This window comes from Populus trichocarpa, chromosome 9 (genome assembly GCF_000002775.5).
Source record: "Populus trichocarpa isolate Nisqually-1 chromosome 9, P.trichocarpa_v4.1, whole genome shotgun sequence".
Classification (NCBI taxonomy): Eukaryota; Viridiplantae; Streptophyta; class Magnoliopsida; order Malpighiales; family Salicaceae; genus Populus; species Populus trichocarpa.
The window spans coordinates 5,852,168-5,877,548 of record NC_037293.2 but is presented as its reverse complement, the minus strand read 5'-3'; the positions used below and the strand labels follow the sequence as shown (position 1 = coordinate 5,877,548).

Sequence of the window (25,381 nt, the reverse complement as noted above, 5' to 3'; positions counted from 1 at the left end):
ACTAAATATTGCAAGAAAATTCTAGGTTTGTGAAGATGTGATGTTTGATTAGGGATACTGCCTGACTTGTCAAGTGTTGCATAAAATTAAGAACGTGTTACATATTAATAAACCCAAATCTAATAAGCATTGAAAAACGCTGAAGGTTAAAAACCCATAGTCTCAGGCAACGTATCTGGGCTCAACCACCCATGGGCTCATCACTAAGGAAGAGTTTAGCCTCCATGGACTCAACTTAGGGGAATAGTTCAGCTCTCATGGTTACTGATTCTATACATTTTGGGTCTTACTCTCTCCACACCTCTAGGTGTATAAAAAATCTCTCAACGAGTCTACCATATTTTCATCTCATTAATGTTTGTGTAAGGAATATTTATCCCTCATTAAATGTATATATAAAAGATATTTATTTCTCATTAATGATATCAGAGCAAAATGACTCTTCAACCCTTCATCTCCGCAAAATGACAAGACTCATAGGCTATAAATACCCCATGAATCCTTTAAGCTCCAGGTTCACAATCTACATTCTCTACTGCATATATATTTTCAGAGTATCTCTCTCTAAAATATCATTATACTCTTTTTCTATAAAAATATTTACTTAAACATCTAAGAGTCCCCTAACCTACCATAGGAGACCTTTTACAGATATATGACCTCCAACATCAAGCTACACTTATTTTGGCCATCCTAGGCTAAGAAGAGTGGAGCAGATTATAGGGATCAATTGAATAACCAATTTATTCACCCACATCACCCTCGTTCCTAAGCTTTTTTTGATTTTTTGGGTCATCATCACATATCAACTAAAATTTATGTTTTATAAACAATTTTATCCAACTTTACAAATAAAATGACTTGTTAGAGAAAATAAAAATAAAGTCTCTTTTCATAAAACCAAAATATTTGGCATATCATTGTCTTTTATTAGCATTAAGATCCCGTGCTAGTCGTACTTAACATATATTATGAGGATTCTAAGCATACGTGTTAGTAATTAATTTTAAGTCAAAGTATGGATTATTAAGATTAAGCATCGGTATTATATATGTCAATCACATATACAAATATAATAGTTTTTTTGTCAGTCTATTTTTTGTTTTTTTTATTATTTAAATTGTTAATTTAATCAATAACTTGGAACTTGAATTTTTTTTTAACGTATCATTTTTTTATATTAATTTTTTTTTAAACCCCGGCTACGTGCGAGTAATATATCTAAGTGTCCATCTAATATTTGTCATGACAATACTTAGGGAAGGATAATATTCTTGTTTCGTGTTAAAAAAGAAAGCACATCCCTTCATGCATTCTCATCGAGTGAATTTGAAAATAAACTACCATGCACTTTATCATAGGACCAACCACAACAAGGAACATGTGCACAACTACTAGCTTGAAATTTGTGACCATCTATGATTTAAATTGTGGAGCATTTTATTTTTGAATCTAATTTAAGTGAGAGTTGATTTCATAATCATCTAAAAGTTTTATAGTACATGAATTTTCAATAAGAGTCTTGCTTTTAAATTAATTTGCAAAATATTTATTCAAATATTTTATTAATTAACTCAAAATAATTTAAAATTCCATTATGAAAATATTTGTCTCTCAAAATTTCCCAATAATTTTAAATTTTAATGCAAAATTTCCTCCTAACATTAACTTTTAGCTACTTCTTTTTTTAACTAACTCTAATCAATTCGAAATTGAAAATTTTGAGAGTAAAAGTTTCCATTGATGGATCATAAAATTCACTCCTGAATTTTATGGTTCATCAAATCATATAAAAATAATAAGTTATTTTATTTTATAGTTATTTCCTATTAAAAGCTTACGAGTTGATTTTTTTAAGAAAGGATAAATAAAAGGAAATGAAAAGGCTTGCATGGGCCAAGGACCGCTATGCCTGGCCCAAGGTCTTTGATCTAGGTGCTCCTAGGCTCCTAGCTCAACGACCTTTTTTTTTTTTTTTTTAAGTGAGACAACAGTTGTTTAGGATGGAGGGCGTGTCGTCTACGGTTGCTAGATAAGTGAATCCTGCCATGGCTTGCGTGTCAACCGCTGCTCTTGATTATTCAGTACTTGCACAGTAATCGCGTGTTACTACGAGCCCGTCTATAAAACTTTTTTGAATATTTAATTAGTTTAAAAAATGTACGTGAATGAAATTAAAATAAATTATATATATATATATATATATATATATATATATATATAATACGTGTATTTACATTTGAGTTTAAATATATTGGAAGAAAAGGTGTCTAATTTTAGTTGATGAGACATAAGAAATCACAAAATAATAATTAATTATTGGAATTTTTTTTATTTTGATAATATAACAAATAATGAAAGAAAACAGAAAATAACATGTTTTTTTTTTAAGAAGAAAAAAAGAAAAGAGAAAGAGAGGCAAGTATGAAACCCAGAACCTCCCGTCGTCGTCGTCAGAATCCCTCATCCTCGACGCCAATCCATGGAAGCCACAAATTGCATGCCTCTCAAATTCTCCCTCGCCATGCACCATCAAAACAGCCCCCAAGCTCCCTACGACCTTTTTTATTAAAGAACTATATGGCAGTGAAATTTGATTAATAGAAAATCTTGAAAGTTCAGCATGGAAGTGTAGTGCTGTGTGCCTCGGGTTTTCTGTGCCTGTTCTTTTAAAGATGGGGACCTGAAAACAGAGAGGGTAAGTAACAACGTGGATTTTCTTTTTCAGAAAATAAATAAATAAATATAAAGCCGGATCATGAACTTAAATCCATTTGACAGAGGAGAGATGGGAGCAGAAGCAAAAATGACTTGGTCTCAGCTTGATCTGATATCTCCAGAACTAAACTGTGTCTAACCCAAAATCAGCCAGCAAACCCACAGCTCTGCATGTCTGACACTTGCCCCCCCTCTAATTTCTCCCTCACCCCTTCATAAACCCCACCTGTCTACTACTGCTGAAACACAAAACAAGAGTAAATTTCACCAGCAATACAACACTCAAAGCAAGAAAGCTAGCTAGCTAGCTGGAGAAAACCAACACACAATGGGAAATGGAGCTGCCCATCTGCTCTTGCTGCTTGTGCTCTGTTATGGGGTCCAAATGGCAGTGGGGTTATATAGAGGGGAAAAGGAAGACTGGAGAGGAGACAGGGATGAGACACAGATAGATAGGGAAGAAGAGTGGTTGTTGTTGCAAGATTCAAAGCGTGTGGTGAAAACTGATGCTGGGGAAATGATGGTGCTCAGGAATTATGGTGGAAGGATTATAGATAGGCCTATGCATATCGGGTTCATTACGATGGAGCCCCGAACTCTTTTTGTTCCTCAGTATATCGACTCCAGCTTGATCCTCTTCATTCGAACAGGTGTGTTATAATCTCTCTATTTTGTTGCATTCGTAGATTTCTGTCAAAACTGCAGTACTTGCATGCATTTACAACATATCCAAAAGTGGATAATGAGGACTCTAGTTTTTGAAACTTGTAATTTGGAAAAATAGATGATGAGTTGCTCGCAGAATTAATGCACAAGTATCTTCCACATTATCTGTCTTCAGTAGAAATCTATAAGCATTTTCTAAGCACTTTGCAAGGTTTCATAACCAAATTACTGAAGGAGATTGCTTTAGGTAGATCGGATATCACGAATATAGGAGTTACCGTGGCCTTTAATTTTTATGGCAAATACTATTTATTTGCACTTTGGGTTGTAGGGGAAGCCAAGGTTGGATTGATCTACAAAGATGAGTTAGCAGAAAGACGATTAAAGATCGGGGATATCTATCGAATTCCTGCTGGCTCAGCATTCTACTTGATGAACGCAGAGGAGGGGCAGAGACTTCACATCATTTGCAGCATCGACCCATCTGAGAGTTTGGGATTGGGTTTTTTCCAGGTACGTCATTACTTAGGCAACTTGAGAAATATTTTGTCGCTGAATCTTGAGGGTTCAGGGCAGCATAATTTTGTGCCTGGAGGCTTCTAGTAGTGGAAGTTCTAAGGATTATTTATGGCTTAAATATGATTAAAAAAGTTTCGGCACTGCTTGTTTTTTTGAATTACTAGGTTGCGCAATGACTGCCATCTTTTCTGATTTTATGTTTGCAGTCCTTCTACATTGGTGGGGGAACCTATCCACCATCCATTCTTGCTGGTTTTGAGCTAGAAACCCTTTCAGCTGCCTTCAATGTAAGCAAGCAGATCAAAGTTGCCCACTAAATATCCACCATTAGCCTCTGCTCCTTGATTAATTTCTTTGTTCCAATAGTTTGATAAATTATGCATTGCAGGTGACAGCAGATGAAGTAAGGGAAATCATGACCAGGCAACAAGAGGGTCCGATAGTTTTCATAGGTGATTCTAGGGCACCAAGGCCAAGCTTATGGACAAAATTCCTTCAACTGAAGGAGCAAGATAGACTACAACACCTAAAAAGAATGGTGAAATTCCAACAACAACCCAGTCAAGGAGAGGAGCAAAGGACATGGTCATGGAGGAAACTCTTGAATTCAATATTTGGACAGGAAAATAAGAAAAAAGGTGAAAAAGTTGGCAAATCCCCTGATTCATACAATATCTATGATAGACGGCCTGACTTTAGAAACAACTATGGATGGAGCATTGCCCTTGATGAGTCTGATTATCAGCCTTTGAAATACTCTGGTATCGGTGTCTATCTGGTCAACCTTACTGCGGTAATTATTCTTGTTCAGTCTCTTGATGTTGCTCATTGTTCACTATGTTTTACGATATCCAATGCATTTTTTCTTCAGAACAGAAGCAGTATCAACTGAAGGCTCAACTCTCTATATATAGGAGTTTCATCCTCTTTAACATGAACCAAATGGTCCTCTACTTATCTACTAACAGAAAACTGTTAGCAATTGGATCAACTAGATAATACATTGGTAGAAAAACATCCACGTACAAATGTTACTGAATTAGTAAACTCCTTATTCTTATCTTTTGGGGCAATTTTTGTCTTAGGGATCAATGTTGGCACCTCATGTGAACCCAACAGCAACAGAGTACGGAATTGTTTTGAGAGGGAGCGGCAGAATACAGATTGTGTTTCCAAATGGAACACAAGCGATGGATGCTACAGTAAAAGAAGGCGATGTTTTCTGGGTTCCAAGATACTTCCCCTTCTGTCAAATTGCAGCTCGGTCAGGTCCTTTCGAGTTCTTTGGATTCACAACTTCAGCTCGCGAGAACAGGCCACAGTTCCTGGTTGGGGCAAACTCAATTCTTCAAACCTTGAGAAGCCCTGAGCTTGCGGCTGCTTTTGGTGTGAGTGAGGATAGGATTAATCGTGTCATCAAGGCACAGCGCGAGGCTGTTATATTGCCTTCAGCAAGTGCAGCGCCACCAGATGAGGAGGAGGGGGTGGCCAAGTTCGAGAGGGTGCAGAAGGTGATCAAGAGCTTTGTCAACCAAGTGATTATGGGTTTCGATTAGAAAAGAGTGAAGTGCAGGATAAAGTTCGAGAGGGTGCAGAAGGTGATCAAGACTATCTTTTGGGTAGCTTATATTTTCGCTTTTCTTAGTTCTTTCTGTTTGTGTTCCTTGCTTCGTTGCTTTCACTGTTTGTCTCTGAGTTGTAAATAAGAATAAAATCGACTTCTCTTAGCTACTGATTTCCCTTTATAATTTATTATCGCCATGGCCATTTGAGATTGGATTATATTGGGAACAGCGGCCTAAACCTTCACAGGACAGGAATAAAAACTAGTCAGGGGTGCTCTGAAAATGATTGTCTGATGATCATTTCAGTAATTTGGTGTTTCGCGATGAACAGAGGGGAGATCATGAGGTAGGAGGGAGCTATAGGGCTTTTTAGCAAAATTTATAATCCAATTCTATATAGTTTAACTCTAATTATAGTTTAATTTTTATTCGAATCTCTTTCTAAAAGTTGAAAAATCATTTTCCAAGAAACATAATTAGAATAAAACGAATAAAAATGGTAATTCATCATATTAAGGAATAATCAAGCCCTCACAACTTGTTTGTAATCACAGTGAACGTTTTGGACAGTTGGGATGAAATTTTATAAAATCTTGGAGTTGCTGTGTTTTACATGGTAGAAGATTATGCTAATGGTGTAAAAACAATATAAATTAAATAATAAATTGATAAACCGAAAAATAGTTCTTAATGCTAATAATTTTATTTTTTTTAAGTAAAACATGGATTTTAATCCTGATTTTTCTTTTTAATTTATACTTTTCTATTTTTTTATATTAAAGGTTATTTTTCCATATTAATTTTTTATATATATAAATACATCATACAAATATAGTTTATTTATAACAAATATATGAATAAATTAAAAATAAATATAGTTTATTTTTCCATATTGTTTATCTCTGAAATATTATAAAAACACAAAACAAATTCTACTAATTTAAACATGTGAAATAAAAAAAATAAAAAAATAAGACAAAGGTTATTAATTTAAATAAAAGAATTAATGCAAAGTAAAAAAATACATGAAAAGAAGATATTTAATTAAAATTAAAATTAATAAAAATCAAAGACTGTTAGAATAAATATTCAAAAGATTATGAATGATCTGGAATAAAAGTAGAAAAAGAATATTTTTAATTAAAAATTATATATTAATATGATTTCTTTCTGGACAATTTTTTTATCAGAATATTTATTTTTTAAAGAAAAACATTATTAGAATCATATAAAAAAAATTAAATAAAAAAATAATATTTTCATTATTATGCCATGAATGTCTTAATATATATATATATATATATATATATATATATATATATATATATATATATAATCATGCAATAATAATAAATAATGTGTAGAAAAGGAAACAAAATTTAAAGAAAAAAATCAAATACAAATTATGAAGGGCTATCCAAAAACGCTTTCAATAATTTATAAGAAAATATAATTTTATTTTTAAAAATGATATTTTTAATATATTTTAAAGTTATTATTTTAAAGAAATTTAATCTAAAAAATAAAAAAAATACATAATGGGCCAAATATATATAAAGGCTAGGTGCAAGCTTGGAAGGCCTAGCATGCTTGGCCCATTTCAAGAAAAGGCCATGCACGGGGTGAGGCTCTAGCATGAACTTTTTTTTTTTTTATCAAAATAGTTTGTCTTCTCTATTTTTTTTATTTAAAAAAGAGATAGAAATAGACAGCATGCTATATGCTTGTTTAGTTTCCAACAATCGAAATGTGGTTTTTTGGATTTAAAAAATTATTTTTTAATTTATTTTCAGTTAAAAAACCTAATAAATATATTTATTATGTAAATGAATCAATCCTTAATTCAAACACTCCTAAATCATTTTAAAAACCTAAATTATTTCAATAAAAAAAATAATATTTTTTTATGAAAGATTCCTATATTAACTAGGATTTCTAAATGAATAAAGATTTTATCTAACAATCACTCTTAGAGAAACAAATAAGTTGAAGCTCGCTTTTCTTTTCTAACTTAAAAGCTTTCTCTTTATCATTTAAATAGTTTTCTATCTCTCAACGTCTATTATAAATATTGCCCTCTAATTCTCTCTTTTGCATCTCAATACCCAACAAGAAGTCTGCTTGTTCATTTTAAATCCAGTTGAACCATAATGGAACGTTTGGGAACGCGGTTCAACCCGCGTTTCTAAAAAATTTGAATTTTTTTTTTACTAAAATTTAATATGATTTGTACATTTTGGATCGTTTTGATGTGCTGATGTCAAAAATAATTTTTAAAAAATAAAAAAACATCATTGGCATGCATTTTGGCACAAAAAGTTATTTGAAAAGCACCCGCAATCACACTGCCAAACAAGCTCTTAGAGCGTTTTTGCTCTATTTTATTTATAAAATCTTCACGTTCACGATTAGTTGACTCAACATCTTGCTTATACTGATCTTGTATAACTTTCTTTTCTAGTTGACTTGCTTATACTGATCTTGTATAACTTTCTTTTCTAGTTGATTGTGTTCAATTTTGTTTAAGATTTCCTGCTTGATCATCATGTTCAATTGAGATTGCAATGCACCGTAAATGGCTATTGCAGACTTCTTTGAATTCAAGTGATGCTTATGAGAGTCTTGTAATTTATTAATTGATATCTCATTTTAAATCTTTCAATTTTTCAATAGCTTCTACCACATACTCAAAATGAATAGTTATGCTTCAAAGAATTCTCTCCCTGACTAGAAGATCTGACATTTTTTCTCCATTAACTTTCATTTAATTAACTAATTTTTATTTTCATAAGAAATACTTTTCAATAATCTCATTGTCTTTAATTCGTAGAAGCTCAAACTCTATGCAACTATGCATAAAGTATGTACCTTTACCTTCTTCGTCTTATCCAAACCTTTCTAAGATCTGTTTAAAATATCCCAAGCTTCTTGTACAGTTTCACCATGCATGATTTGAAAGATGTGATATTCGGCTTCTTGATTTTTCTTCTTGGCTCAATTTGTTTTTTTTTGCAAATTCATTGACGCTGGAACATCTTTTTGGATTTGAGAACTCACTTTCTGAAAAGCGTATTTTATAGGTTCAGGTGAAAAAGTAAAACTCCGGCTGTCTCAGACTCTTATAAAAGGTGCACGCTCTTACTCGAACTCAAGACCTGCTGTGCAAATCTCAAACCCTTTACCATCACGCTACGCCTCTTAGGGCCAAGCCCCAATATACTCGTTGAATCCGAATTTTCCAATATTCAAAATTGTTTTTTCTGTCAAATTTGTACTCTGAACAGTCCATAAATTTTGTATTAGAACCCATCCCTCTGAAATGACTAAAAAACTGCTGTTGTCTTTGCTAAGAAAAAATAAAAATTGATGCTGTATTGCCCTCCGCTTGTTTGCTAAAACAACTGCACTGAGCTACTGCTAGGGAGAAACACTTCAACGTTGCTGGTTCATGTTACTCCACGAGCAGAAAAGAACGACTTTTCTTGCGCTACAATTTCGTCTGATCTGTTGCGAGTTTTGAGGTCTTATTCATTGCCTTGGAATGAGAATTTTCTATTGCTCCTTCTGCTACTGCTGTGTATAAGACAGCTGCTCGAACTGAGCTGTTGCTGGGAGGACTGCTGCTGTGACGCTGCTGCAGTGAAGAAACTTGCTGCTGGTTCAATTTGTTTGCTGCTTCTGCCTTGATCTGCTTGAAGGCTTGCTTGTTCAATAAGGCTGGTGTGATTACAAATTAAAGCTGCTGTGTTTTCTCACATAATTAACCTAGGTTCTGATATGAATTGTTAGAAACAAAACACACAAATATTTGGATTAACCTCCCAATCTTTATTGATTAATCACTCTTAACACACCATCCTCTTTTATCAACTCAAATTCTGAATGTGTTGACCCTTATATTTACAAGGAGATTGCTCCTCTAACTATCATAATGTAACTAGGAATATAATTACCTAATTAAACAAGTATTCTAATAATTAGGATTTTATCTAACAGTTGGCCATGTTTGGCAAAATTGGCTACTCTTCAATTCGATCCCACAACTCGTAGTTCAATACTAATTTGGAGATGGAAATGCCTGCAAAGTTTCCAGTTTTTATAGCAATGGCCTCAACTACTGCACATATATTTTTATTGTTGTTTGATGTTTCCAACCTCTAACAAACCCCAAAACTATTCCCATGTTCTTGCATTTTTGTCAACATCAGGAAAAAGAAAAGGAAAACGGGTTTCCACTAGTCTCGCTCCACATGACAGATATATGAAACCTGATCCATGACAAGCAAGTATTTAACCGGTTTGATAATGAAAATATTCTCAAGATTTTAAAGTCAAATTGCTGTTAGTATTTGATCATTCTATGAACGGTGGGATGAATTCTGCACCATCTTCCCTCTCTGTGGCTTCTACTTCACTACCATGCAAATGGCAATCCCTATTGACAGACATTACATGGAACTGCTGCGAACTTCCATCTTTCTTTTTTACTTAAAGGTCAGGGAATTTTCATACTAAATACTTCTGATTTGCAACATTATGGACTTGTTGTAACATGATTTAATTTGTCCATATGGTATGTAACAAGTTGGGTAGAGAGAGGGAAAATAACCACCGTGCATACTAGCCGGTGCAGACTCTGAATGGCTCGTATGCCGGAATCATTTTCAAGATTTGGCCAGAACAGAGGACTAATTCTACTGAAGGATTATAAAAAAAATAATCATGGCGGGAGTATGTACTGAGTACTGACCATGTCCCTGCAATTTGCTATTTGCAAATTCCCAGTTTTCTTGACATTTTTTCTAACTAATACTATTACTGCATGCGTATGCTTTGATTGTTCTCTTGAAAAAAGAGATTTATGAAGGAATAAAAGAAAGATTGAGTACAGGTGATGATTTATATTTTTTTTTCTCTCTTCTACAACAGGAAAAAAAAAATTCTTCGTTTTTTTTATTGTTTATACAGTTATCCTTCCCATTCATTTCAATTCCACTATTCCTGTTCAGGATTTAACCCAATTTAAATGAAAACGGAAGCATTATAAATACACACACACATACCTGGAGAACAACTTTTTTTCTTTGTTTAACCAATATGCATAGAGAGTAGGTGAGCAAGAATTAATCACAGCAAAACTGTTCTCACAAATCTAATTTTGAGTCTGATAATGGTTTTCTTCCCCCTTTTACCAATGGAAATGTTTTAACCCTAATATGCAACACATGCACGTACAAGCAACCTGTATGGAAAAGGTAAGTAGTCGAAACATATTTTTTAAACATTTGAGATCTTAGTTCATCAAGAAACACCCAGAGAAGAGCCTGCGATTCTAGTGGCAGCAGGGGAAAACCGTTGCGTCGAAGATGCCGTCAAAGTTGATATGCCGGTAGGATTATTCTTTTTCATTTTTTCCCCTCTTTTTTACAATGAACATACTTCACGGTTGAGTCCGTGTGTATATATTTTAATACACAACTACAATCGAACTGAAGGCATCAATTTTGTTCATCATGCTAAGGAAAAGATGACAATGCAAGCCTGCAAGGTTAATTATAAAATTTCTCCATAAGTCGCAACTGGCTCATCTTAAAGGAAAATAATCCTTTTATTTTCTCTTCGTTTTTATTTTTCAATTACACAAGTAACAGTAACTTATGATTTAAGTTGAAGAAAACATGTCCTGGCATGTTTTACACATGGTTTCATGCTAACTGATTTCACCTTTGTCCATGTCATATCTTGTATCAAACAATGTGAGGAGATTTGCAGAAGAATGTACAAATTGGCATGATCATGGTATGCAAAAAGTGTGATTCACGATAGCACTCAGACACTAAGCTTGGGACGGAAGTCGGAGTCTATGAATCGAGTGCTAAATTCATCCAAGCAAGCCATCCGGATACGTTCAGGTGTTGCTGGATTATCAAGAGGAAACCACTCATGATGCCCAACTTCTGCTCTTGCAGCTATAATAGCATCTTTGATGGCAAAAAAGACAGCTGAAGCCAGGAAAAATGGAGGCTCACCAACAGCTTTAGATGAGTGGATAGCCTTTACATTTGGATGACCCTTGAACCAAAATGGAGAAATAAGTTAGAAAGTATTTTTAAATTCAATCTTTAAATTAAGCTTTTCTATAACGGGAAACTTAGACTATCAAGTGAATGAAAAAACTAGAAGATCTGGAATGTATATTGGCTGGATTTAATTATAGCATTGCAACCATAATACCAGTAACCACTTTGACATCAAATGGAAATAACAGACATGATCCAATCTCTTATGACATTTAGGAAAACAGAGATGATTAACACCAGAAGCACCATAAAGGAACAAGGAAGTGATATCTGAACCATCTAGTAACAGAGGAATGGCGAAAAATATACCTTGAGAAGTGAAACGCTGAATTTGAACGGGACATCATTCATGGAAGGAATCTTATAACTTCCAGGCCCACTTGTATACAAACAGCCAGGGGGGATCCACTTATGTGCTGCATCTCCCCACTTAAGTTCTTCTATGGCCACCCATCCCAAACCTTGTACAAATGCTCCTTCAATCTGAATTCAGTTGGAATGAATACAATAAATTTATAAGCGAACATATACATGATTACTGGCGTAAAAGGCAATAATTCAATGCCTCAATTCTCAGAGTTTTGTACAAGGACATTAAAAAACTGTTAAACATAAATTGTAAGGTGGATGTAGTTTATTATGGATGATGAAAATCCCAATTGAAAACAGAAGTGAAAGGAAAGGCACCTGTCCAACGTCAATGGCTGGATTGATAGAGTAACCAAGATCCAGTATAATGTTTGCTGTCCTTGTGTGGAAATCTCCCGTCAACGTGTCAATTTCAACCTCAGCAAATGCAGCCCCGTAGGTGAAGTAATTAAATGGGTTTCCTTTACCAGTTGTCCAGTCAAAGCCAATGTCAGGTGTAATGTAGAATCCATGAGCTGAAAGGTCTATTTGCTGCATGTAGCAGGCTCCAGCCAGCTGTGGAAAATTAAAATACAAAATAAATTTCCTCATATTATACTGGTCACAATAATCAAGTAGCCTACATTGATTCATTCCATTAAGCTATTAATAGATCAAAGTAATCAGAATCTTTCTAAATACTACAAATATGCATCTACCATCTGCTGATTGATTCAAAATTTCGGTCTATAGACTTCTAAACAACTCCATGTTCCATACAATTCTGGCCTCAAAACATCGTTATTAGTTTTACCATTTGACTTTGTGAAACGTATTCTATGTTTTATTATACAATAGTTCCACATAAGGTAACATCGTTCCCTCCTGAGAATCAGGGTCTGGAATGACACGTATACCAGTTCTTCAAGAGCTGGTCTGTAATCAAACATTAAAGTAATGCTCTCGTTTATTTAATTGTATGCATGCACAACTACAAAGTTTTATGCTGAGGCAACAAGCCTTTTATGTGGCCATGCAATGGTATAGGCCTGAAGCAGAAAGGTATCCCTTTTTAAAAATAAAAAAAAATTGAGAAATATATTGTTTAAATGCACCCCATTAGCTTGGAACTGAAACAGGCCACACGATAAAGGGAGGGTACAACAGGTATAGAACTTTATGAGAAAATTCTGAAGACATGAAAAAATGAAATTTCAAAATCCAGTAATCAAATTCAAATCCAAGAAACAAAGTCATCAGTTCTGTTAAGTCCTTGCTGTGCTAGCTGATCACTGAATCCATTTGCTTCACAAAGGTATAGACATGACACTAAAAAGTATGGAAATGAAATGTGAAGGGATGTCTTGATGCAAAAAGGGAATACACTTGAAGCTCATAGAATACTGAAAATAAATAAATAAATAAATAAATTGACCTCGGGCTTGTTTGGGATTGTGATAGTGGTGGCGGTTCAAAATGCTTTTCACTTAGAAATGCATCAAAATGAAGTTTTTTCATTTTTTAAAAATTATTTTTGACATCAGCACATCAAAACGATATGAAAACATAAAAAAAAAATTCATTTTAAGCAAAAAAAAAAAATTTCAAAATTTTTAAGCAAACCGCGTTCCCAAACACAAAGATGTATGTGGAGAAACCATAAAAGCAACATTAGTACATTACCTCAGCAAACGAGCTGAAATTATGTTTTAAAGCAACAGGCTCCATTCGTGCCTTTATTTGCTCGCATGCATCCAAAACTGCTGCTCCATACAAATCAGAGCTTGCAGAAGCTGCTGTTGGTGATGTATTAGGTACCTGATTTGGTGACAAATGCAAAACCACAAACAAATAGATAGAATAAGCATCAACTATCTGACTATTCAAATATTTATGGAATGGATTTTATCACTTTATTGCTACTCTGAATCAGCATATAAGAATGAGAGAGTTCAATAAGAGCATTATTAACGAATCCCAAGTTATGTTTTCCAAACTTGGTGTAGAATGTCAGGCTCCAGTGTGATCAATCAGTAATTTTTCTGATCTCAGAAATTTTATGCATACTTCTGACCAAAAATGACAAGAACAAAGAAATAAAGCAAAATAAAAGCTGAAGAGTATTTATTGGGAAGCAGCAGTAAAAATTTGACAGATATTTCTAAATCTAAAAAAGGGAAGATCCTATCCTCTCGCTACATTAAGCTGTAATAAAAGACTACTTAAAAATTGCAAGTTTTTTGGCACTACCTCTTGCTCTACCAGCATGCGTGAAATGAATTGAAAAAGTAAGTTATTTCTGGTCTTGATGACACTTCTCATATGTCACACTCATTACATCTTGCATTAGTCCATACTCCATGTGCAATCTAAGCCTCCCCACCCCCAACACACAGAACACAAAAGTTTTTTTTAAAAAAAATCAGACACAAGGGCCATGCCATATTGTTCACAGGGTGTTTGGGAATGTTTTTTCAAAGTGCTTTTCATTTCAAAACACATTAAAATGCGTTCCAACAATGCGTTCCAACAGGTCACTGAAACTAGAATAATATCAAGCCTCAGGTTGCAGTATCTCGATACCTTGTCAGTACTTGTCTCTGATATAAACACAGAACTTAATGGAATATTGAAAGCAGAAGCAGCAACTTGAGCAACTTTTGTATGTAAACCTTGGCCCATCTCAACACCTCCATGTGTAACTAAAACAGTTCCATCTGTGTAGACATGAACAAGAGCACCTGCCTGCATATTTAAGAAGACGGTTAGACAATCAGGGTCCTGCAAAGTTACTTAAAAAATACACTACATGAGTCTGAACTAACATGGACAATTGACAAGTCAGGAAAAACATAACCATTCTGTTAGATGATCCGGTTGCTGTGTTGGACTGCATTTAGAGATAGGTTCTGTACCTATCATTTGACCATTTATGATAGTACTAGATAGTTGCATATTCTGTTAGTTGGTCAAGAGTCCGAGGCTACAAGAGCTTAATGAGCTGAGTGACACATGACAGTCATGAATTTCATGAGCCATGTTAGGTTTGTGGAAATTGTAAAGAAAATTTTCTAATCACACTAGTATGTGTCAGATTGCTAAGATGAGACAAAATGTTCAATGAAAATGAACATTTTGCAAGTTTAACATCTGATCTATGGTTCTATCATCTACATAAGAGAAACAAAACAAAGATATAGAGGATAATTTTAAATAGATTATAACTGCTAAACGACCAGGTATCAAAAGATTTCAATTATTGAAGTCAGGTGCAATATATATTTAGCATTGATCTCCTTCAAATATGAACTGATGGGGCAGAATTTTCACACAAAAAAATGAAATGATCGTCGCTTGGGCCGTGCCCAAGTGACCAGCCTGGTCTCTCTCTTTCTCTCACTACTCTCTTCTCTTTTTCTCTCTCCTCTCTCTCTCCTCTCTTTTTTTTCTTACCAAACCAGGCTGTCGGGCACACACCTTTGTATTTTTGTTCTCCAACAATTTCTCTATGCAGCACACATGCACACACAATTTTTATGCGCTCACAAAATTTTCTATCTACTCGGGTCAGCGTTTACACCAATTGCTACACCAGGCCCATAACAGTTAGCCATCACCTCCACCAATGGCACAACAATCACGATATGGCACAACAACTAATGAGCCACCATGCTAACCAATAGATTATCAGCTTCACAACCAATGTCCAGCACCAATTTTTTCACCAATGATACATCTACTTCTTTATAAAAAAAAATTCAAAGACTGGGTATATAAATACACTTAGTCACCATGGAAAAACCAGATTTCATCCTGGCCACAGAGACACGCAGAGACACACAAAGCCACACACCATGCATAGGCTACACCCAGATACGCAAACTCTAGACCTTGTTTTTTCTTCCTCTGCATTATTTTCTCCTCTTATGCTTACTAACTTAAGTATCGGAGGGTTCCTATCCTAACAGGGAATGGTTTTCCAGGAACAACCCAGCCCAGGACCAGCCATGGAAAGCCCATTTTCCGTCTTAAGTTTTTCACGACTTCATCATGAACTTTATCCTAATTTGAATTTCAGTTTGAAACATAAAAAAACTGATATTTTGGATAGTCAACATAGTTTAATGCAGGAATCTTACTATATAGCATGTTAAGCAACAACTTAGTATAGAATCATAATCTATTAAAGAATCTGCTGCTCAACCTATCAAAGCCTACTGTTAAGTAATATTGCATTGCTATTGATGACCCACGGAAATAAATGAGGTAGGATGAGTTTGATCCGACAAGCAAATTTGAAATCAATAGGAACAATATACAAAAAGGTAGAAAGAAAGATTATCTCAGTTTTGGAAGATTTACAAGGCTGACTAAAGAGAAACACATATATCCTGTTGCATAACCAACTTCAATAATAAAATTTCAGCCAATACCTGGTTCATGAACTTTGTTGTAAACGAAATGCCGAATTTTGTAGGAACCATCGCAACACCACGTTTTTTCCACCGATTCTGAAGATTAAATTGCTTAACATCTTCAAGAGCCCTCAAAAGGTCAGAAGATAACTTCAATTCATTCCAGAGCTGACCGAGTGTACAGTGTTGAAGTTGTTGGCTGTAATGTAATATTGATCCTTCACCTTGAAAGTTAATTTCCTGTAGATTCAATTATTAAAAAAGAAAACAAAAACATGAAAACCTGTGAGGACAGTTGTTATAAACCGCAGGTAAAACGATGAAAAATCAACAAGATTGCATATCATACTCTTATCTCTTCTGGGCTTTTGTTAAGCTCCACGGCAATCTTTTGAATCCAATTCTCAGCTATAAGCATACCTTGAGGACCTCCAAATCCTCGGAAAGCAGTGTGACTGGGAAAATTAGTGAAGCAAACCCTTCCTAGTACCCTGATATTTGGTATCTCATACACATTGTCAGAATGGAACATTGCACGTTCAAGGACAGAAAGAGACAGGTCTAATGAATTTCCAGCATTATTGTAGATTTCTAGATCCAGAGCAAGCAATCTTCCTTCCTTTGTAAAGCCAACCTGAATGAAGTATTTACTCCATCAGTTCTTTTGTTCTGTTAAACTTCACTCCACAAAAACAACGAGAAATATAAAATCACTTCAGTAAAATGAAAGGCAAATGATATTAATGAGGTCAAGATGCACAGGGAGTAAGATCTTTTTCCATCCTCCTCTCCTAGTTTTTTCTTTGAAACAAAGTGGTAGTACAGTACCCTTCTATCTATTCATATTGTCCTGGTCCCTTTCATTTTCTCGTCTTTCATTCCTATTTTATACTTTCTAAATCAAGAGTAAAATTATGTCAAGGGAAGAAAAATTCATTATAAATATGTTATCTACTACACAACATACAAGAACCTTGGAAAACTCTTTTGTCTTCGTGTAACAACTCTATATTTAGATCAAAGAACACCATCATCATCATCAACAACAACAACAACTAAGCTCCCAAACTAGTTGGGATCAGCTATACAGATCCTTTACGCCCATCCCTCTTGATCATAAATAGGCAATCTGAATGTTGGAATAGGAAATAAAGAAATTATTTTTGTCATTTTGTTGGATTCAAACTTCCATCTTGCAGTTTTGTGTATCCGTAAATAAATATCTCACAAATAAACACATGCATCAATGTCACTTAGGGAATCAGCTGTGAAAGGCCATCTTTTAGACTTTTTCCAAGAGAGAGATTGCCCATTCAAATGGGGTTTAAGTGATTCTCTACCAAAGTGGGGATCCAGGCTAATGGACACATGCTTAGCTATGTTAGTCTGGATAGATTTCAATGGAGATGACACAAAAGGAAAATTGGTAATTCAGAAACCACAAAGTTAGATGGGGAATGATAAAAACCCAAATTTCCTTGTTATGATATGCAATTGCATAATGCAGAAACCACCACCTAGGAAATCAAGCAACTTTTAGAGTAAAGTTTAAACACAGCTTATCTGGATATCTACATAAACATAATGTGGAAACCACCTATGACATATAAGAATGCACACCATTATCCAGTTTGACTGGCAAACAATACCTTATACTTTCCAAGAAAAGCGTGGCGCTGTCCAGTTATCATCATGTCTACATCTCTGTCTAATGTGATTTTCACTGGCCGATTCAATAGATATGATGGGACAGAAGCGGCAGCAGCAATGAAAGCTGATCTTGTCTCCTTTCCACCAAATCCACCACCAATTCGTTTGGTTTTACAAACTACTTTTGACATTGGAAGACCAAGGACCTGAGCCACATACTTCTGGTGCTTCTGAGGGGCCTGCACACAGCAGATGACACCATGACATTATGAAAAGAGTGAAGCAGATAGGCAATAATTTTGGGTTATACTGTCATCTGAATGGGTCAGTAACTATCAACATACTTCTGAGTGAAGCAGTTAGCCACGTAGTTCTGCCAGAACTTTGCTATTGGTGAAGTTTGCAAACAAATATGTCCGAACATGTAAATTGCACATTATGAATTCACATAGTACATTGAGCTACTCATTGTTTCAAAAGGGGAAAAAATGCATCCACTGGGAAACTCTACACAAGCATGCCTATAAAACAGCAAGTTATAAGAAGTATAACAGTGATTACAAAAACAAAGCACACCAATAAGAAGTTGTGCACGTGTTTTTTACACATTGCACTGCCATTTTTCTCTGCAAAATGGAAATTGTATTTATCATTTTCTTGTCATAACATATGGTAAAACTAACACATGTTGAGATTCACATGTTCTGATGAAGGATTCGTTTTAATGAATATCATGAACCTCATTTTTATCATCCTACAAGATCTTAAAAATCTGTACAGTGTTGATGCTAACAACCTTGATAAACGTAAACAATACAATTAGAAACAGAACGATAATGATAACAAGCTAAAATTATTCAATCTACAAGCCTCATGTATTACAATCCTACAAGATCTTAAGGTTCTGTTCCTATAGTCTCTGCCAAAAATCCCAAAGCTAACAACCTTGGTAGATGTCAATACATAATTCGTATATTGGTGGTTTTAACTTCAGTCCAGTCATGGCTTAGTGATTTGAACTGCAGTTAATAAATTAACAACTCTTAACGGAGTTAACTTACTTGAGTAGAGGAAATCATATGAACTTCATTGCCACAATCCATAGTCCAAACCAAACTGCTCTGTGTTTCCAAGTAAAAATGTTCCTGCCCGCCCACATGAACTTCCCCATGGATGATCTTGTCACATTGACCTGATTGAAAACAAACATCCACGTCACCCTTTTTCAAACACTTCTCTGAGTTGGGATGAAAACTTTTAGCATCAACTGCTTCCTGTATTGACAATATTGCTGGGAGTTCTTCATATTCAACAACAACTTTTGCTGCAGCTAGTTTTGCATTTTCGTGTGTATCAGCAACAACTACTCCTATAACCTGTAGAACACACATGCATGATTGTGTGGAGTACAAAGGAAGTACAAAAGCATTCCAAGAACTCAATGTGTTGATGTATCATTTGATATCATAATAGGACAAGTCAATTTTTATGCAGGCATGAGATAATCTCTTGGATATCCAAGCTTTTACCATAATGAAATTGAACATGACTAGTGACTAAGAGATTATAAGTTCAAAGCCTAAGAGCTAATCTTCATGTAAATTACAGATGTTTTGTTGTCCACAAATTTCCATTCTCGAGACACTATTTTCAGTCCACAAACTTTTTGATTTATGATATAAAATAATTTCTTACCTGTCCTACACAAGTCACATACTTTGTAGCAAAGAGCTCCTCATCATGAATTATTGCTCCAATGTGATTATCACCAGGCACATCTTTGGCTAAAAATATTCCCGCAACGCCAGGTAAAGACTTGGCTTCTGAATCATCTATAGAAAGAATCTTTGCATGAGGTTTTCTGCTTAATACTAATGCAGCATGCAGACCATTGGAAGGCATTGGTGCGTCGTCAGCATATTCTGCCTCTCCTGTGACCTAGAGAAAGTTATACATCGAAAAGATCATCATGGTACCCTTTTCTAAGAAAAACACTAAGAATGCGCTATAAGATACGATAATACTAAATCAAGATAAGTCAACAATTTATATTAATTATGAGTCACAAGAAGCCAACAATATGAAAGAAATAACTCAGTCTACTACAGATTCCCAGTGCTCAATAGATTGCAAGGCACTGCGACATTAAAAACTCAATCCAATATAAATGTGAGAAGTAGAAAATTTTTAACAGCAGAGTGTCATATGAGATAAATTAAATAACCATAAAAATAAAGATTAGCTGTTTGATTTTTAAGCAGATCTTGGTTTCCAACTTTCCATGATTTCTAGTCAGATTAGAAAATAGAAAAAGCATGTGGGCATAACTAACAAAATTCACTGATTCCAAGTTTGCACAAAAATATGTCATTCTTGAAACCAGGGACCTTTTCAAAGCCTTCAGGACAACAATTTAATACTATGACAAGTAAAGCACCTCCAGCAGAAGAATGGTAGGCTTTATTTCATTGGTGCTTCAGAATATTACAAAACCATCTTTCTTTCTTTCTTTCTTTAACTAAAAGTATGGCCTAAACCATCACATGAGCATCTGTTGACTTTTCAAGTAACAAACACATTGATTAGAATTCTTTTAAAAATTTGATTCGGTTTTGGTACAATTTTCTTCTTCATCGGTACATTTAAGCAGGCACCTAGAAAAGAATGCACCAACATCTACTGTATCACTAAAAGATACAATTATATTGTCGACATCTGTGCTATTGTTACCTGAAGTCTTGACGAGAGATGAATCTCAGGAGAACCCACAGATGTACCATGTTTTCTAATTTCATAGTCCTGACTTCCCATGATTGATGGCCGCTGGAATGGTTGTGCAGCCGACAGATAAGATAATGGTATCCCAGTGGATTTTTTCACGCTAATTTGTTGTGAAACCCACAGGAAAAATTTGAAGAAGAAGCTAAGAGTTAAAGATTTTCTGAATTCCACCATTCCACCAGGAGCATCTTCCTTGAGAAAAATGTCTATTTCTAAGAATTTCAAAGCACCCTGCAAGAGCTCCTGATCCCATTTCTTCCCAATGATGAATTCTTTGGTTTTTACTGCAGACAAAGATAAGGGAGCTACCCCACCATAAACAATCAATGCATCTGAAACGACTAAATCTTCACCTTTTTCTTCAAGAAAGACACGCATTCCAGCATTCACAATTGCAATATCATCATCCCTTCGGTGAGCCTGCTTAAATTCTTTTACATGCTCAAGAGGCCTAGTCCATGGTAAGAATATTGACAGTAAAATTTCACCACTTGCAAGATCCACCTTTCGATAACCCAGAAAGAAATTCTCAGCCATGATTGTTCTAATGTTTCCTTTGCAATCAATGATTTGAAATTTTGCTCCTGCAGCCATCCAGAGAGGGTTCAAATCTGATATTGGACTGGCTGTACAAATGTTCCCTCCAACACTTGCGACATTTTTTATTTGTGTCCCAGCAAACCATTTTATTTGTTCAATAAAGGCCTTACATGATGATGTCTCATGGGCAGCACGCTCATTTACGACCTTTCTAAACATTTGCAGGAGTTCCATGAGTCTTACTGCAGCACCTATCTCTAAACCATCATCCTTGACATTCAAGACGTTGAGTTCTGGTACGTGAGCAACAGATATCAAAACCTTATACTGGATTCTCTTCAACCTCATCTCTATTCCAACCTCAGTATTACCCATCACCAACTTTGCATCTGGGTATTTCGCTTTTAACTCCAGCAAATGCTGAATTTTTAATGGCCGAAACCACTTAAGCCCACCAAATCCATTCAAATTTAAGGGAGTTAATTTCCTCAGCAACAACTCAGGAGGAAAAATAAGTTCTTTGTCTGTATATGTGCTCCCATCTACCTCACTATAAGAGACAGGCTCATACTTATTTCCATTGGCAGTACTTCGTTTGCATGTTCCTTCACCATTTAAACTTTTTGATTTGCACGAACAGGGTTTACCAGTTGAAGGGCACAAAAATTCACCACTCTGAAGACTTGATGAAGATGTATTGGTGTAAAATGCATCATCAGTTTTGGCAAAAACTTGAAATGCATCAATAATTGGTCTGTAACCAGTGCAACGACACAAATTTCCAGCAAGGCATTCTTCAATTTGCTCTTCAGTTGGTGGTACTTCACTTGACCTCAGCAGTGCATACATTGACATAATAAATCCAGGAGTACAAAATCCACATTGTGAGCCATGCGAGCGAGCTAAAGATTCCTGCAGAGTGTTACAGAAATGCAGACACAGTGAAGAACCTCATCAAGCATAATTTAGTGACATAGAAGACTACTAAAACAAGATAGAAAAGCTTATTGGGTCTAACATTAATAAGATTTAGTTTTCAAATTTACATATATCTGATGTAATTGTGTGACTAAGGCAATTATGTGACCTTCATTAAGTTCTTTTTCGACTAAGAAAAACATGCCATAAAGTCCTGGACAGTTTATCAAGGAGGAAAAGTTTCTTGAGCCATTCATGCAAAGTATGACATTCTTCGATGGTGTGGCCTGCGTCTCGGTGAACTGGACATACTAGATTCAATTTCAATTTATTTTCATCGTTTGCATGACAAGTAACTTACAGTAATGATGCACTTATAAGATCCATTACATGAGAACATACATTTGCTAGTAATGAAAAACAAGCAGTATGCTTTTAAGACCTATAAGCTTAAAACTTGACATACTGTGAGAGAGAGTAAACTCAAGCCATTAAATTATCCAAAATATCTGTGGCAACAGTCATAGTAAGCAGTATCAACACCAAAAAAGGAGCACATGATAAAAGTATAACATTTGAAAATCAACATTCTTACTTGAATTGGGTGCAAGCCAATTTTTCTGTTCCCAACTCCCTCCACAGTTATTATATGCATCCCTTCTATAGAATACAAAGGAGCCAAGCACGCATTGACTGCATAATGCCTGGAAATAGGTATCAGGGTAATGTTATTAAGTTGATACTAAAGACAGAGGAATGCACCAAAAATTAGACAAAACTAAGTGAAAGAGATAAGAGTGTAGCAGTGCGAGAACTGACACACATTTCTTCAGCACTTTATTATAATGAGAAACCATGACAGTGCAGGCCCCACAACCACCTTCACCACAGCCTAGCTTTGTCCCTGTCAAGCCAATGTCTGTTACCCCCCCAAAAAAAAAAAAAAACAGAAAGAGGATTAAAATCAGATACGTCATAGAAACAAACATCAGCTAAATCATAAATCTTTTAAACTGTGCCCAAGCACAAACTTGTATTGTTGATTATTTCATACATCACAAGCACCACAACACAGAGCTTAATAGCTGGGAAAAGGTGAGAAAAGTCTAAGAACACGGGTGTTTAGGCAATCCTACTTTCTAGTCAGTGAATCTAAATTAGATCCATATGATAGTTCCATTGCTCTTTTTCCCTCAACATTTTTTGGGAAACAAAACACTACTTGATCAATTGATCCGTTGACCAAGCTTAAGCACACACTAAGTTACCTTCTCTGCTATTTTCTTAGAAACCAACAAACATTTGTTGCAGACCCAGTTCAGGTCACAAGCAAGAAAGAGCAATTAAGCTACTGATTCACATAAGAAAGATTCAAGGTTTATATTCCCTTCGTTTCTTCTCCTAAACGAACCAAATTCGACATGCTTCTCCAATAGGATTCAAATCACAGACAAGATGAACAGTTTAAAAAAGTTCATTCTTTTACAATGATACTCCATAAACCAAACACTGATTGATTGGTAAATTGATTATTGATTGATTGAGCCCAACACACATGATAAGTAAGAAACCAAGCTCAGATTAGAAAGTTTCTCCTTTTATCATTACCAACTGTGTTTCCTTCTCCCTCTCTTTTCTTTTTTCTTTTTTCTTTTTTCAAAAACTAAGACTAACCCAGATAATAATTTCACTTAGTTCAGCTGAATTAACAATCAAAACTTTCCTATACTTTCTGAGACACCAGACAATAACAAAGCTTGTTAAGATCGTCACATTACCTCTAAGATATTCAAGAAGAGTCAAGTGGGCCAATCCATCGGACAACACTCGTCTAACTCCATTAACATACAAAATCGCATCCTTTGATGATTCCCCTCCAATCGGTTCCATTTCTCCTTCGTTTTTCAAAGAACCCATTTCAATATCTTTTTAAATCGCTAGCACTTACAATTTCGAGGTTAGAAGAAGAGCAACAATTAGAGATAGCATATCAGATTGGTCTTAATGTATATTATATTGTTTGTTGGATTCCTAGTTATTTAGTCAGTTTTCAGGAGGAAAGGGGGACAAAAATCAAACATATGACGTTGTTGATGATACGTTGGAATATGATTTTTCTTTCCTTCTTTAGAAAATATCTTCTTATATTTTCCAAATTGCTTCCACAAAAATATTATCATTATCAATTTTTATATATATATATAAAAGTCACTAAGCACCTGTTGTTGTAAGCTCATAACCACTGTGTTTTTTTTTATTATGTTTTTTTTATATATTTTTATATTTTTTATGTTTTGTTTTTATATTAACATATCAAAATCATTAAAAATTATATAAAACATTTTAATTTTATATATTTTCAAATAAAATATATTTTAAAAAATTAGTTGAAATGTATTATTAAATGAAGTCTAATTAGTTAATTGCGCCTTGCACGTTGCCGATAAATTTTTTAAAACAAAAAAAATATACAAATGTTATAAGCACATTTTATAGCATAACAAAATTAATTATGAAATAAAAAGTTGATATGTATATTTAATAAAAATAAATCTTGAATTATATGAATCTTTAAATACAAAAAATAATTGTTAATGTTAACTAAAATCAAGTCAATAAATTAAAAAATGAATGCAAATTAAAATATATGATTTTATATTACAAAGAGCAATTTAAATATTTTCGGCATCAATGTTTTTACAAGAAGAGTAATGATTAGAATTTTATTAGAATAAAATAATTTTATAGTATAATTCTTCATTTTCTTATCAATAAAAAAAAAAAAAAAAAAAAAAAAAGCATATTGACTATCGGACAGGTACACTTCTTTGTCGCTTGGGGCTATAGCCGACGTGGTAAATCGAAATCAATCCTGTTATTTTGCAACTTGTTGGTCTAACATGTTGTGCATGCCCCACGCAACTGACTAATAGCGTATATAGTACATATATAATTTTCTTGATTATGTTACATTGAAAAATATTTTTTCAATTAAAATAATTAGAATTTTTTATTTTACTGTGCTAATGGAATAAACTCATTGGTTTCGTAATTAAATAATGAATAATTATTTTTTAATATATCGAGATTCACCTAAAAAAAATTATAAAGATAATATTACTGAAAAATATTAGCAAAATTAAATACATGTGATAATAAAAAGTTCCACTAAGAAATATTT

General features: G+C 34.4%; 2 protein-coding genes across 3 annotated transcripts; one reads left to right on the top strand and one right to left on the bottom strand.

Moving 5' to 3' along the window:
- The first annotated feature begins 2,468 nt into the window (after positions 1-2,468).
- Positions 2,469-5,630, top strand: LOC7482315 (vicilin-like seed storage protein At2g28490). Its single transcript, XM_002313295.4, has 5 exons — positions 2,469-3,368; positions 3,716-3,897; positions 4,110-4,190; positions 4,292-4,696; positions 4,989-5,630. Exons 1-5 carry the CDS (start codon positions 3,047-3,049, stop codon positions 5,457-5,459), a joined length of 1,461 nt encoding a protein of 486 aa, XP_002313331.3. The 5' UTR covers positions 2,469-3,046; the 3' UTR covers positions 5,460-5,630.
- Positions 5,631-11,057: 5,427 nt separating this feature from the next.
- Positions 11,058-24,307, bottom strand: LOC7467360 (xanthine dehydrogenase 1). Of its 2 annotated transcripts, none has more exons than XM_002314031.4 (14): positions 23,979-24,307; positions 23,020-23,119; positions 22,796-22,904; positions 20,692-22,194; positions 19,657-19,899; positions 19,023-19,337; positions 17,961-18,200; positions 16,661-16,945; positions 16,330-16,551; positions 14,480-14,641; positions 13,580-13,714; positions 12,236-12,472; positions 11,858-12,031; positions 11,058-11,540 (listed from the first exon to the last, which is right to left on the bottom strand). In XM_002314031.4, the coding sequence occupies exons 1-14, from the start codon at positions 24,115-24,117 to the stop codon at positions 11,298-11,300; spliced, it is 4,107 nt and encodes a 1,368-aa protein (XP_002314067.4). In that variant the 5' UTR covers positions 24,118-24,307; the 3' UTR covers positions 11,058-11,297. The 2 variants fall into 2 exon arrangements, with proteins under 2 accessions (XP_002314067.4, XP_024464316.2); XM_024608548.2 differs by having other exon boundaries at positions 23,024-23,119; positions 23,979-24,020.
- Positions 24,308-25,381: the final 1,074 nt, after the last annotated feature.